General features: G+C 46.1%; 1 protein-coding gene across 1 annotated transcript in view; it reads right to left on the reverse strand.

Moving 5' to 3' along the window:
• The window catches only part of fam13a (family with sequence similarity 13 member A), a 54,849-nt gene that overhangs the window by 16,024 nt on the left and 23,529 nt on the right, over positions 1–15,296 (reverse strand). Inside the window, exons 9-12 of the mRNA XM_072462608.1 lie at positions 9,989–10,057; positions 4,736–4,777; positions 4,440–4,625; positions 3,611–3,794 (exon numbers count right to left, since the gene is read on the reverse strand). Coding sequence (XP_072318709.1) covers positions 3,611–3,794; positions 4,440–4,625; positions 4,736–4,777; positions 9,989–10,057 — 481 coding nt within the window. The remainder of the gene's footprint in view (positions 1–3,610; positions 3,795–4,439; positions 4,626–4,735; positions 4,778–9,988; positions 10,058–15,296) is intronic.

A 15,296-nucleotide genomic window follows, 5' to 3' on the forward strand; every position in this document is an offset into this window, starting at 1 on the left:
TTATGATTGATACGTGGCAGGACTAATTGGCAGTCCACGCCACGAGGAAATAAGACTCAGATTTGGGCCAAAAAATCGTCCATTCAACCTTTAATTGAATAAGTCAAGTTTTGGCTATTGTCTACTGAACTCATTTGTGACCTCGACGTTGGGAACCCAGTCCTAAGATATCCTTGTACATACAGAAAGGACATTGACACGAACATGATGACCTTGGCACACGCTCAAATGTGCCAGGAATCACCCACAGCCCATATGCATGTCATTCGTACAGTTGCATAAGGAGTTGGTATGGGAAAAACAGCCCCCCTGCCCCGAGGTGTGACAGTGGCACACTGTCAGTTTGACAAGTCTATTTCCATCAGTCTTGGAGCTGTAGCACGCCGTGGGGCTGATCTTTACATTTGCAAAAGAACATTTAAGTGGAAAGCGCTGCCTCGACGCAGCTGTCTCGAAAGACGAGTCACAAAAATGAATCCAGTTACAGCATTCTTCACAACGTGTCCTGGTCAGAATGTTGATTAAACACTTCACACTTTGTACCTCTCGCTGTTCTGATAATGTAAAGGCACATTGCAATGTAAAGGCACTACACATTTCTCTTACCAAGCCATGTTCTGTTTTTATGTCTTTAGGTGTAACTAGTAGATTTGTTTCTACATGTTCTTATTTTTTTTTATATTTAGGTCGATGGGAGAGTGCCTGAAAAACAGACTGACTACAGTGGGACGTGTCAATAAAATTTCAGATTTTTCCTCAATGCATGCAAAAGTTAAGGAATGTTTCTGTAAGTGGATCTATAACGCCACATTTACACCAACTTCTATCTGCATCAGATAGAAGTTGGCCGATTGCAATTTATAAATAAATAAATAAGATAATATATAGAGTGCGTGCATCAGGGATGCGTCTGAAGGTTTTCAAACCACAATCAGGAAATGGCATTTGTATAAAATTGCATATTTTAACTCATTGTTTAATAGATAACACTGTGGTGAAATGATCTGGTTGTGTTCAGAGTTTGCATCTGGAGACACCTTTAGCTGGGTCTGTGTTTGTGTCTCCTCCTTCAATCCTCCATTTCTCCTCCGCTCCTCTCCTTTTCCTCTGCTCATCCTCTGATCCTCTCCTTTTCCTCTATTCCTTTCCTTTTGCTTATCTCCTTTTCCTCTGCTCCTCTCCATTTCCTCTGTTCATCCTTCACTCCTCTGCTCTCTCCTCCGTTGTTCTTCGTAAATCGATAAAGCCAACAGGCTTCCTCCCCTCGATGTTCATCGAGTACATCCACAGTTGCGTCATGAAGTGATTTGAAAAAGAGAAGCTGTGTGCTCTCAAAGCAGGTGCTCGCTGGCTTTTACAAACATCATATGGCTTTGGTTTACACAAAAAAGACGGAATATGTCCAAAAGAAAAGAGAGCAAAACTAAATTCCCACTGCAAACAAATATATTATTTCCAATATCTGCCCCGGTATTGATGTCCAACTCTGTTTTTGGGTGTGCCAGAAACAAGGAAATGAAAGGTTCTGTCTTGATGTATTTATCTTTTGTCTGGCTATATTTAGCTCATTCAACCTCAGTCTGGAGTCTCTCTGCTCTACAAATACAGTATATGAATCTCTCTGAGTCCTCTGCCTCTCCTCAGCTGTGCAGACAGGGCAGGTCAGTCTGCAGAGGGAAGAAGCCAAAGTCGTGACTCATTCTAAACGTGTGTGAGGGCCACAGAGGCTGACCAACTCCTATTTAGAGATGAACCCAGTGTTGGCACGAGGGATGTCACAGTATAATATCTTTGTGTTACATTTATTGTGAGAAAAAACCTCAAGATTTATTGAGACTGTGACCAAACAACAATGACATTTTTGAAATTGCTTTAATTTTTAATTTTTAAATGTTACTGTTCCTTAAAGGCGCAATGGACGATTTTTCGGCGATTTGAGAACGCAGGCGGAAGTGCGCATGCCACTCCCCCGTGCGGACTGATACAACACACGTGCGTTTGTTTATTAGCGCAACGTAGCGCATCACATCGCTCGTCTCCCGCAGATTTCTGTCCACTTCTGCGTCAGCTCGAACTGTCTTTCTCCGTCTTCATTTTGCCCCGTACACTGAGGGAACTATATTATGATAGATCCATGCGCTTAGGCACGCGGAAACGTGGGGACGAACCGCACGCGGCTGCAGGTGAGCGGTAGGTGCGTTTTATGATTGATACGTGGCAGGACTAATCGGCACGAGGAAATAAGACTTAGATTTGGGCCAAAAAAATCGTCCATTTAACCTTTAACTTTGTGACAAGCTTTACACGTCCTTTACTTTCTGAAAAGACAAAATAAAGTTAAGTGTGACAGTTCTATACATTTAGGTCTATCTTTGGGGTATATATTAAACAGAAAATACTTAATTTTCCTGACTATTATTTTTCATTTTTTACGATTATATTGTGCACTGAATAATCACAATTATCGATTTACCTAATTATCTTCAAATCCATAGTTGGTACTGGGAGTTTTTCTTTTGCGGCACACATGCCCAGCGTAATTTAATTGTTTAATGATGGACTATTTGTGTGTTTTCACACCATCTGCCTTTTAATAAAACTTTCCCCGTGTTCTGCCATCAGCAAACGGGAGTTTTGCATTGGCTTTAAATTAATATCGTCATTGAGTCAATAAATACACAGTAAATACTGCACAGATGTAGCAGAGCAGGTGTGCATGAGTACTCTGTAAAAACAGCACCATGTTTTAACATAAGCCTACACTGACCAAAACAAAGCATCAGCTTACAGATGAACTGAAGGTCCAGAGTTGCCTCTATATCCACCTGAAAACACAAAGTCTGCATGCCGTGTGTAAACACAGTTTTCCACATTGAAGCCAAAACAGACATGATCAACACTTGGCTGTAATGTCCTCCTCCTCGAAACCATGGATGTATTAACTCGTAAACCGCACAAGCCTGCGTAAAGTTCAGCCAAAACAGAAATACTATCTGCCATAATCCTTCTCCTCCTCCCATAAACGTGTAGTAAAAGCATACGCGCTGTGCAACTGTGCCATACATGCAGAAAACAACAGTGAAACTTAATACACGAATTAGCCGTGAGCTGACACCAGGCACTTTTCAAGATGCTTTTTTGCATAGTATTGGCCATTATTGTGTCTCTTACGTCTGCTGTTATATTTTGTTGCAATAATTCAAGTAAACCTCATTTACATGCATTATTATGGGCCTATGGGTCATACCGCAAAGTTACCGCAAGGGAAACTTTTTGTATATTATGGTCTAAAGTACCATACAGCAATAACTGACAGAATAAGATGCTTTGTGGATAAAAGCCCTTTCTAATTGCCTTTATGACTGTGGCTCTGTGTTTCTGCAGAAGTGGTCAACAATTAGCACAGCCTGCTGTGCATTACGAGACGCTAATGAGAACATCAGGAGGTGGGCTGTTAGGCTGCTACACAGATTTATGTTAAACTGGCATCCATTTAGTGTAGTGATCAAATAAACATTTTTAAAATTATTCCTTGTGTAACATAATTTATTACACCACCAACAATCCAAAGAAGAGACCTCAAAGATGATTGCTGAGAGAGATGACTCACCGCGTGGCCGTCCTGGTCGTCACTTAGCAGCACAAGTGTGGGGCTGTGTCTCCACGTCTTAACCCTGGATGTTTGCTCCACGAGGTTCCTCTGGTCCCAGTTCTCCACCAGCACAGAACCAGGATCGTTCCGGCAGCTTGACTGGATATTCTCCTTGTTGGTGCTAGTCCGGGCGAGTGCAGCTCTGTAGATGACCACATAAAGGAAATGGTGAGGAAACGGAGCCTGCTCTCTCAAACCTTTTCTCTCCTGTCACTTATGTTTTGATGCTTTGGGGACACTTAAAGCCTCATGTTCTCATTCTTTTCAGTGTTTAGACTTAAAGCTTGTTCTGTTTACTTCATATTTACTGTGCACAGCTTGTCTAATCCGTGTGCCACTGATATGAGACTCCAGTAGTTGCCCATCAACAAGGATTAGCCTGCTGCAGGGACGACTCCTGTTGAAAATTGTTCCCTCCGACATTATACATATACAATTTTTCTCAGTTATACTTAATTATATAGAACTAGCCATCTAATTATTGCATGTGTCAAAGGTGATTGGAATAAAATGAGGGACATTTTAAACGATTCCAACATTTTGGGCAATCATTCTGTTTTGGAGGGAGAAATGGAATGGAAAAACACATACTTTCATTGTCGGGACACCTGTCGATTTTGATTTAGTCAAAACAAAGTGTGGGTGAATGTTTATGACACAAGCGGCATTGACCAGGAGCTAAAAGTATTCCACGTACTAGACCCAAGTTTTCAGAAGTAGAATTTTCAACGGAACTTGGTGGACTCATCAACATCGACAACCTCAAGAATGTTTTTTGCTGCGATACCTGCTGGTGTCGCCGCGCCACGGACCCGGCGCGTCCTGCTGCCTCTGGCTTCGCCGTCTCTCGCGGGCGCTCGGGGTTACGTGGCGCCGGGTCGAGTCTCCGCCCTCCTCTGACCTTTGATCCCTCCAGGGGTCAAAGCCGAAGAGGTGTCGCTCCACTGCTGACCGAACTGTCCCGTCCAAATAACTGCTGTGAGAAACGATAACTTACATTGAAATTACAGTGCATTATTAGCGATCCTGCATTAATAGTAGATAAATGTAGTGGTAAATAATATAGTATGAAGTAGCACTTACTCTAGCACATGTGGCGTGCGGTGTGCTGGCGAGAGGAGGGGACTGGAAAACAGAAAAAGGAGAAAGGTGAGGACATATGCCACAGAAACAGGTGGTCACAACAGGTCACCGGGCAACACTTAAACCCCCGGAGCCATGTTTCCTTCCCCGGGAGATCGAGGCATCTTGTGTGTCGTGTTAACTTTAGCCGTGTTCGGGGCCCGCGGGAGTCTGGCTTCTATGACGACCGATGCGCAGGGCCAGTTTAATTGTAAAAGCGCACACGCATTATTCCAGGAGCTTTGACTAAGCCGTTTGGAGACGAGAGCAGACGAAAACTGAAGTGACGAAACGAACAGAAGAGGTGTGGCAACATGATGAAATTTAGATGATACATTCTGTTTCGAAGGAATGAAAAATGTGGTAATCATGTGCATTTATAGCAAAAAACAAAGAAAAAATGCCACAAAAAATAGTGTTCTAAACTTTCAAATAAGGGTATAATTTTGAGAGTATTTCAAATTTGTCTGATTATTAAACCTCAACTAATAAATGTTTTAACAGATTTCTGACTGAAATAATTATCGCAATAAAAAAATTAACATATTTTGCTAAGTGCATTTTTAATTGAAATTGTATTTACTATACTTTTGCATCAATTGATTATTATTTTCATAGATAATTTTAGGACATTTTAGAACCCTTTTGTGATTTTTTTATTATTAAAAAAAATAAAATAAAAGTTTTATGAAGCCATTTTATTGTTAGATTGCAATTTTGTTCAGAGGAAACCTATTACACTCATCCATCCATTAACGCCGTATCGTAAAACGTTCTTGTATATAACCATAACTCAACAATGAGACTAAAATAATCTTCATATTCCCAGGAATGCTACTACTACAAATACTGCTATCTGAACAAAATAGAGGACGATGGGCACACGGGAGGCGTGGCCGCTTGTTGCCCGCGTGTTGACAGTGAAAGCACTGCCCTGTAGAGGTTTTGTGATAATGGGACAGATTATTATGGATCATGGCACTCAGTGAAGGTGACTGTACCGATCCGACGTGGGTTTTGAGCAACACAACAAGAGCCACTGCATTCGTCCCGGGGCAGACTTTTAAACTGTGTATTAGAGGTCAGGGTGAAAAATATAGTTATACTCATGTTATATAAAGAGCAGACATAATCATGAGTAATGGACCGAAAAGTAAAGCACTCGCACATATCTCCAGGCAACTATAACTCTACATAATGTGCACTAAAAGAACACCTATTATTACCATTATGTTACGGTTCATATCTTATAACGGCAGGCGATTGTTGAGCACATCAAGTCACATGTTCATTTAAATAAAGTTTACTTAAAGGTGCCATAACATGCTTTTTTTCACGTTTCGTAGTCTATCCTAAGTGTAAAATTGATAATAATAAGGGTTGTGCAACACCCTTAACATAATAGTTAAGAAATATCACCCAGACCTTGGACCCCCTCACCAACCCGGAAATGCAAACGGCTTGGTTTGATATTTGCCCCCACCCTTGTGAAGAGCGATCTGGCTCCCCCGCCCAACCCGTGACGTAGTCTCAGAGCGCGTGTGTGCCCCGCCCACCCGTGACGTAGTGTGTGCCCCACAGCTGTCTGCTGTAAGCTCCGCGGTGCGCCGCTCCACGCGACTGAGTGAGAAAGAGTCTACTTTGAGACTGAATAAAAACTGGTGACGTGTGCTTGCCCTTATGACGCGGTCTTGCCCCACCGCCCGTCAGTTTGGAGATTCGTGGAAAGGAGATAGTCTGTAATATAGCTAAAAACTGCGGGAATCAATTAAAAAAACACTCTGGGTACATATATGAAGCACAAATAGCAATGTAAGAAGGTTAAAAGCTCTGAAAAGTTGATTTTGCATGTTATGGGACCTTTAATATATAATGGCTAATCATTCTGTAAATGTGGTTGATGTTTGCTCACTGCTCAATTAACCCGACTAAAAACAGAACCATCTTACAATAAAAGTGAGTGTGGAACGTACAATTTTATAAAACAGGAAAAAAGTATCGAAAGTATTTCAATGACTGTGGCGTTCTCATATCAAATGTACCACTGCGCTTCAGTCGAGACTTCTCTCTTTTACTGCTGAGGCCACAAATACTGCACAAATTACTACATCTTCCCTGCTACAATACCTGCAGTACAATTTATGTCATATTGTCATAACTGTGTACTTACAGCTTCTCTGAGTTACAGTAGACTAAACTTTCCCCTTACGCATAGGCGATAATGGCCATGAATTCAAACCGAAAAGCTTCAAAATAAAATCTAAAAGTTCCTAAAAAGCCTAAACGTTATTCCATGTCATGCCCATACCAAATTCCCCTCGCAGCCTTAAATATATATAGGTTAAATATATTCGATGTGCCACATTTAGACTGCTAATGAAATAAAACGTTTACGTGGGGCGATACGACGCGCCGTAAAACGAAGACGCGGGTAAAGTACTCCCAGATGGCCCCGGTGCACCGCAACAATAATCGCGTCAGCGCCTAAACTTATGACAATGGACTTAGCTTTGTGTTACTGTTTGGTGAATCATGACCAGCTGCAAAATAAAAGCAACAGGGATGAATCAGAGTCCAAATACAGGATGACGCAGCGCGGCCCGCGCATCCGACCCGGCCGCAAACCCGACTCAGACACATGGCCGACCGAGTGTCTTAATCGGGACAACACAGCGGCAACCATCAGCGCGCTAAAATAGACGCCGCGCTCATTCGGAGGTTGTCTCCATCTCCCCATTGACGAGGACGTTCTGGAAAGTACGATCGGTGTAAACGTCTAAAAATATGACTCTGACAAGTGCAGGCTATTTCTGTGTTCGTTCTGTGATACCGGAACAATGAGGAGTCGTAGTGCGGCTGGTGAGTACAGCAAGGTGACAGTTTGAGGCCCCCCAAAGTAACACGCATTGTTTTATTGCAACTATATTCCTTTGTTTTTGTGATAATGTACAGTACACAGAGATTCATATAGTACATTCGCTCACTGTGGCCGGGTCGACTGAGAGACGGGTGAAATAGCATGGGAATATATTTCCCATGCTATTTCACCCGTCTCTCAGAGCTCGGACTCATCTGAGAGGCTGTGTGTGTTACAATGTGTGTGTTTCTTATCAAAAAGAGTTGAGCCACTGCACTTTACACTTGGTACGTCACAATGTCAAGTCTTAAAGGTGGTATGGACGATTTTTTTCAGCAAATTTTTTATCATATTTCCTCGTGGCGTGGATAAATCATTTGTCCTGCTACGTATCAATCATAAAACGCACCTATTGCTCACCTGCAGCCGCGTCAGGCTCGTCCCCACGTTTCCGCGTGCCTAAGCGCATGGATCTATCATAATATAGTTCCCTCAGTGTACGGGGCAAAATGAAGACGGAGAAAGACAGTTCGAGCTGACGCAGAAGTGGACAGAAATCTACGGGAGATAAGCGATGCGCTCCGTTGCGCTAATAAACAAACGCACATGTGTGTTGTATCAGTCCGCACGGGGGAGTGCGCATGCGCACTTCCGCCTGTGTTCTCAAATCGCCGAAAAATCGTCCATACCGCCTTTAAGTGTTACAAATATTGCAAGAAAAAAACATGAGGATTTAAGGATTATTCAAGATGACAGAGAAATCTTTCCTTCATGTTATTTATTCCTGAAGTTCGTGGCCAGTTTTATTAAATCAAACTTTCTGAATGACAAACCGGTAAAATTATTTTTTGGACATTAGCCTGAATTAAAAACACTTAATTCTGATTCTTAAATTCTCATAATAACCGTATTTTCCGGATTATAAGCCGCACTATTTTTACATAGTTTTGGCCAGGGTGCGACTTATACTCCAGTGCGACTTGTATGTGTTTTTTTTTTCTTCTCTATTATGCATTTTTTGGCTGGTAAGACTTATACTCCGGAGCGACTTATTATTTTATTTGTTTAGGATCATCATATTCAGTGACCTGAATATTCAGTTTTAATTGTTTAACCGAATACTCTTGCCATCCCTACTTTACACTTAACACTGCTTGCCCTGGAATTTAAGGTAATATTTACAGTGCACAACTGCCCTTTAATGCAATGTGCCAATTGTTATGACATTTGTATTGCGCAATACAGCCATGTTTAAAGAGCTGAGCGTGCAGAAAGAGCATGCTTCACTTGACAACTAACCATTGTGCGCAAACTAGCAAGACCCAGCACAGAACGGATCTTACTAGAGGAATGAAAATACAGGAAGTAGCAAATCCAAATCTCTCACAATGGAAACTCACACAAGTCGAAGCCTGGCACTGTGAAGCCAGAACAATTCAGGTTATTAAATACAGTCAAATATGAAGGCCGACTGTGCCAACTCGTTAGTCCATCTGTGATCCAGTTTAGCTGAGCAGACTACTATTTGGCACATGACGAGAATGTGAGAGAATGTGGGACGCTTTCCCCAGAGACGGTTCACCGCCGCATGTTTGTGAGTGTGAGCATGACAGGGAGCAAGTAGGCCACGGAGTCATTTATGAGCCAGCTGAGCGGACGAACCAGAGGACGCAAATAAAGAGCAAAACTAGTTAACGTCGGACAATTGCTCTCCCAAACAAACAAAAAATTGTATTACATTTTAATTGGAATTTGCTATTTTATTATCATTCACAGACTGTGCATTACTTCATTCCAAACCAAACAAATGGCAACTTCCGCTAAATGTAAATACCATATTTTCCAGTTATTTTAAGTTACACCGGAGTATAAGTAGCACCAGCCAAAAAATGCATAATAGATAAGAAAAAATATATATATATATATATATATATATATATATATATATATATATATATAAGTCACACTGGAGTATAAGTCGCACCAGCCAAAAAATGCATAATAGAGAAGAAAAAAACATATATAAGTCGCACTGCAGTATACGTCGCACCCCGGGCAAAACTATGAACAAATTTGACGATCATGACCAGTTTATCACCAAAAATAGTCTTGGTACATATTGTAGAAAGTACGTAAAAAGGTTAGGGGCCAGTATTTTAAAACAGTTTTAGTTAAAGTCCTTCTTTGTTCCGTCAAGGGTACGTTGACTGTAGTAACCTCGTGAGCGCGCAGCCTTCGCAACAGTGCGCCAAGTGTCGCCCGGTGCCCCTATTGTTATTCATTAGAAAAGAGCGTCCCGCCTGCACACCCCTCTGCATCCACATCAAAACAACACACAAGCGCTCATCCGAAAGTACCTCCTGTAGAACGGCGATATCGGCCTCTTTTCGTCCTCATCCTCGTTGGCGCCGTCCTCTTCTCGGGAGCTGGAATAACAAGTACAATTTTAAAAAACACGTATAAATAGTTTGTTGTCGATTTGTGAAGTGGCGCCTTCAAAAACACGTCGCCCCCCGCCGTTACATGTCTCGGCGGAGCTGGAACGGGGACGTACGGCCGGCTTTTGTGCGCAGAAGAATAGACATGGCAGTTCACACGTCGCCGCTTTTGTCAAACTTGTCTCGGGTAATGATTGTTAAGTGGCGAGAGGAACGGTCGCGGGCTGGAGAAGAGCGCGCCGAAATTATGCAACGATGACAGGGAACTTGATATCCAAAATGCACGGATTGCCTAATGTTTGTGTGTCCGAGCAGTGGTGTGCGTTTGAATAAGCAGAACTCAATACTGAACTTATGTACACCGGAGCAAAGGATTGGAAGTATAATAGACGTATAACGCAAGTGATGTTGATATAGACCAGTGGTTCTGAAACGTTTCGCACCAAGTACCACCTAAGACAATATTTGGCTTGCCGAGAATCATCAAATGACAAAATTAGGGAAACGTTGTCTAAAATGAGACAGAAAAGCAGGTATAAAATGACAGAATACCACGGATAACGTAATAAAGTAGTTCAAAATATTGATTCACCCGAAGAAAGGAAGAAAAAACATTAATTGATTTTTTTCTCTAACCTCTCCTTGAACCAACACCTTAACGTGGTGGAGGGGTTTGAGTGCCCGAATGATCCCGGGAGCTATGTTGTCGGGGGCTTCATGCCCCTGGTAGGGTCTCCCAAGGCAAATAGGTCCTAGGTGACGGGTCAGACAAAGATCGGTTCAGAAGCCCCCTATGATGACAACACAAACAAGGCAGTTTACGTCGCCCGGCTCGGCGTCACCGGGGCCCCATCCCGGAGCCAGGGCCTGGGATGGGTGCTCCATGGCGAGCGCCTGGTGGCCGGGTCTTACCCCACGGGGCCCGGCCGGGCAAAGCCCGAAGGAGCGACGTGGGGCCGCCCTCCCGTGGGCCCACCACCCGCAGGAGGATCCATAAGGGGCCGGTGCAGAGAGATCTGGGCGGCAGTCGTCGGCAGGGGCCTCGGCGACCAGATCTCCAGACACAGAGACTAACTCTGGGGACATGGAATGTCACCTCGCTGGGGGGGAAAGAGCCTGAGCTTGTGCGGGAGGTTGAGCGATACCGACTAGATATAGTCGGCCTCACCTCCACGCACAGTTTGGGCTCTGGAACCTATCTCCTTGAGAGGGGCTGGACGCTCCACTTCTCTGGTGTTGCCCGCGGGGAGAGGCGGCGGGCTGGTGTGGGCTTGCTGATAGCCCTTCAGCTCAGCCGCCACGTGTTGGAGTTTACCCCGGTGAACGAGAGGGTCGCGTCCCTCCGCCTTCGGGTGGGGGACAGGTCTCTCACTGTTGTGGCGACCTACGGGCCGAACAGCAGTGCAGAGTACCCGGCCTTCTTGGAGTCCTTGGGAGGGGTACTGGACAGTGCACCGACCGGGGACTCCGTTGTTCTACTGGGGGACTTCAACGCCCACGTGGGCAATGACAGTGACACCTGGAGAGGGGTGATCGGGAAGAACGGCTTCCCCGATCTGAACCCGAGCGGTGTTCAGTTATTGGACTTCTGTGCTAGCCACGGATTGTCCATAACGAACACCATGTTCAAGCACAAGGGTGTTCATCAGTGCACATGGCACCAGGACACCCTAGGCCGGAGGTCAATGATCGACTTTGTTGTCGTGTCATCTGACCTCCGGCCGCGTGTCTTGGACACTCGGGTGAAGAGAGGGGCGGAGTTGTCAACCGATCACCACCTGGTGGTGAGTTGGATCCGCTGGCTGAGGAGGAAGCCGGACAGACTTGGCAGACCCAAGCGCATTGTGAGGGTCTGTTGGGAACGTCTAGTGGAGCCCTCTGTCAGTAGGGTATTCAACTCGCACCTCCGGGAGAGCTTCTCCCATGTCCCGGGGGAGGCTGGGGACATTGAGTCCGAGTGGACCATGTTCTCCGCCTCCATTGTTGATGCGGCTGCTCGGAGTTGTGGTCGCAAGGTCTCCGGTGCCTGTCGTGGCGGCAACCCCCGAACCCGGTGGTGGACACCGGAAGTAAGGGATGCCGTCAGACTGAAGAAGGAGGCCTATCAGGCCACTCTGGCTTGTAGGTCTCCGGAGGTCATCGACGGGTATCGGCAGGCCAAGCGAGCCGCGGCTCGTGCTGTCGCAGAGGCAAAAACCCGGGCCTGGGAGGAGTTCGGGGAGGCCATGGAGGAGGACTATCGGTCGGCACCAAAGAAATTCTGGCAAACCGTCCGGCGCCTCAGGAGGGGGAAGCAGTGTCTCACCAACACCGTTTACGGTGCGGGTGGAGGCCTGCTGACCTCGACTGTCGTCGGACGGTGGAAGGAATACTTTGAGGATCTCCTTAATCCCTCAGTCGCGTCTTCCGAAGAGGAAGTAGAGACCGGGGACTCGGAGGCTGGCTCATCCATCACCCAAGCTGAAGTCACTGAGGTTGTTCGCAAACTCCTCGGTGGCAGGGCTCCGGGGGTGGATGAGATCTGCCCTGAGTACCTAAAGTATCTGGATGTTGTAGGACTGTCTTGGTTGACACGTCTCTGCAACATCGCGTGGCGTTCGGGGACCGTGCCTCTGGACTGGCAGACCGGGGTGGTGGTCCCTCTGTTCAAGAAGGGGGACTGGAGGGTGTGTTCCAACTACAGAGGGATCACACTCCTCAGCCTCCTGGGTAAGGTCTATTCCAAGGTACTGGAGAGGAGAATCCGACCGATAGTCGAACCTCGGATTCAGGAGGAGCAGAGTGGTTTTCGTCCCGGTCGTGGAACACTGGACCAGCTCTATACCCTCCATCGGGTGCTCGAGGGTTCATGGGAGTTTGCCCAACCAGTCCACATGTGCTTTGTGGATCTGGAGAAGGCTTTCGACCGTGTCCCTCAGGGTGTCCTTTGGGGGGTGCTCCGGGAGTACGGGGTCCGGGGCCCTTTGCCCAGGGCTGTCCGGTCCCTGTATGACCGGAGCAGGAGCTGTGTTCGCATTGCCGGCAGTAAGTCAGACCTGTTCCCAGTGCATGTTGGACTCCGCCAGGGCTGCCCTTTGTCACCGGTTCTGTTCATAATTTTTATGGACAGAATTTCTAGACGCAGTCAGGGGTCGGAGGGTGTCCGGTTTGGGGACCACAGGATCTCATCTCTGCTGTTTGCAGACGGTGTTGTCCTGATGGCTCCATCAAACCCGGACCTGCAACATGCACTGGGACGGTTTGCAGCAGAGTGTGAAGCGGCTGGGATGAGAATCAGCACCTCCAAATCCGAGGCCATGGTTCTCGACCGGAAAAAGGTGGCTTGCCCTCTCCAGGTGGGTGGGGAGTCCTTGCCCCAAGTGGAGGAGTTCAAGTATCTCGGGGTCTTGTTCACGAGTGAGGGAAGGATGGAGCGTGAGATCGACAGGCGGATCGGTGCAGCGGCTGCAGTGATGCAGTCGCTGCATCGGACCGTTGTGGTGAAGAGGGAGCTGAGCCGAAAGGCAAAGCTCTCTATTTACCGTTCGGTCTACGTTCCTACCCTCACCTATGGTCATGAGCTTTGAGTAGTGACCGAAAGAACAAGATTGCGGATACAAGCGGTCGAAATGAGTTTCCTCCGCCGTGTGGCTGGGCGCTCCCTTAGAGATAAGGTGAGGAGCTCGGCCACACGGGGGGAGCTCGGAGTAGAGCCGCTGCTCCTCCACGTCGAGAGGAGCCAGCTGAGGTGGCTCGGGCATCTGTTCCGGATGCCTCCTGGGCGCCTCCCTCGGGAGGTGTTTCAGGCATGTCCCACCGGGAAGAGGCCCCGGGGAAGACCCAGGACACGCTGGAGAGACTATGTCTCTCGGCTGGCCTGGGAACGCCTCGGGATCCCCCCGGAGGAGTTAGAGGAAGTGTCTGGGGAGGAGGAAGTCTGGGAGTCCCTGCTCAGACTGCTGCCCCCGCGACCCGGCCCCGGATAAAGCGGCAGAAGATGGATGGATGGATGGATTTTCTCTAAATACAACAAATACTATACCCTGCGACGAGTTGGCCACTGTCCAGGGTGTACCCCGCCTAAGGCCCAAAGTCACTGGGATAGGCTCCAGTCACCCGTGACCCCGAAAGGGAACAAGCGGTAGAAAATGGATGGATGGATGGACAACAAATACTCTGTGTACCACCAGAGGTAAATGTACCAGAGTTTGAGACACTTTTTGAAAGGACATTTTAAGGCTTTATTCCACAGGACAGAAATGTGAAATGGGAATGAGACCGGGGAATGACATGCAGCAAACCGCCGAGCGTTGGGATGCATTTTCAACAGGAGAGTTAGCGTTAGCTTCAAAACACTATGACAAAAGTGACGCTACACAATAATAATATACCAAAAACATAGCATAACAGTTTGACAATGATATTTATTTTTTATTTCACCAGCCACCACAAATCTTGCAAACACTAGTGAACGTTAGAAGCTGGAGTTGGAAGTTAGGCTCGTATTACTATGCCAAATATAATATAATTTACAATAACTTATAAACAATAATTTGTGTGGTGTACAAACGATAAAAGGATTTGAATGGGACAGAACACAATATCACTACCAGGCTGCGTGCAAAAGGTATTCTATATTGTGGAACAGTCCCAGCAAAGCAATAACATCTACATGGAGACGAGCAAGTGGCGCAGTGTTAGAAAATGTACATAATGCGCATTTAATGAAAAAGTGTTGCAGATTTTGAAACTGCGACGCAACAGCGACGCAAATGTGGACGAATGGAACCGCCACGAGTCAGTGACGTGACCAGGTGAAAACAGAGTAGAATGACTAAAGACAGGCAGAGAAACACCCGGCAAAAACATCTCTCTAAATAGATTGTTGAATGTCTATTTACAATACAACGTGGCAATGATGGAGTAAACTTTCCCCGTCGGAGGCTAATACTGTGTTTTCTGTTTTGACGCGGCTTATAATGAGCGGTATGCCGTTTATGACAACAACGGATTTAAGTTCCACCTCAAACCAGAATGGAAACGGGCCAGAGAGCCGCCGTGGTTCCCTCGAACAACAACATTCCTTCGGGTGTCGTCAACATGATCGTTTCTACCACTTTCCTTCAAGGCCCCTCCCACTCGCACTTACACACTTGCTATTATTCTTCTAGTGTTGCACAGTCTGGTATTATAACAATGTTGCCGTCCCTGCCACTCGGGAGTTGTGAAAGCAGAAAGCTGTTTACCC

The sequence above is a fragment of the Eucyclogobius newberryi genome, unplaced genomic scaffold, assembly GCF_026437365.1.
Source record: "Eucyclogobius newberryi isolate DKJ021-1_F unplaced genomic scaffold, fEucNew1.0.hap1 SCAF_4, whole genome shotgun sequence".
NCBI classification, from domain to species: domain Eukaryota; kingdom Metazoa; phylum Chordata; class Actinopteri; order Gobiiformes; family Gobiidae; genus Eucyclogobius; species Eucyclogobius newberryi.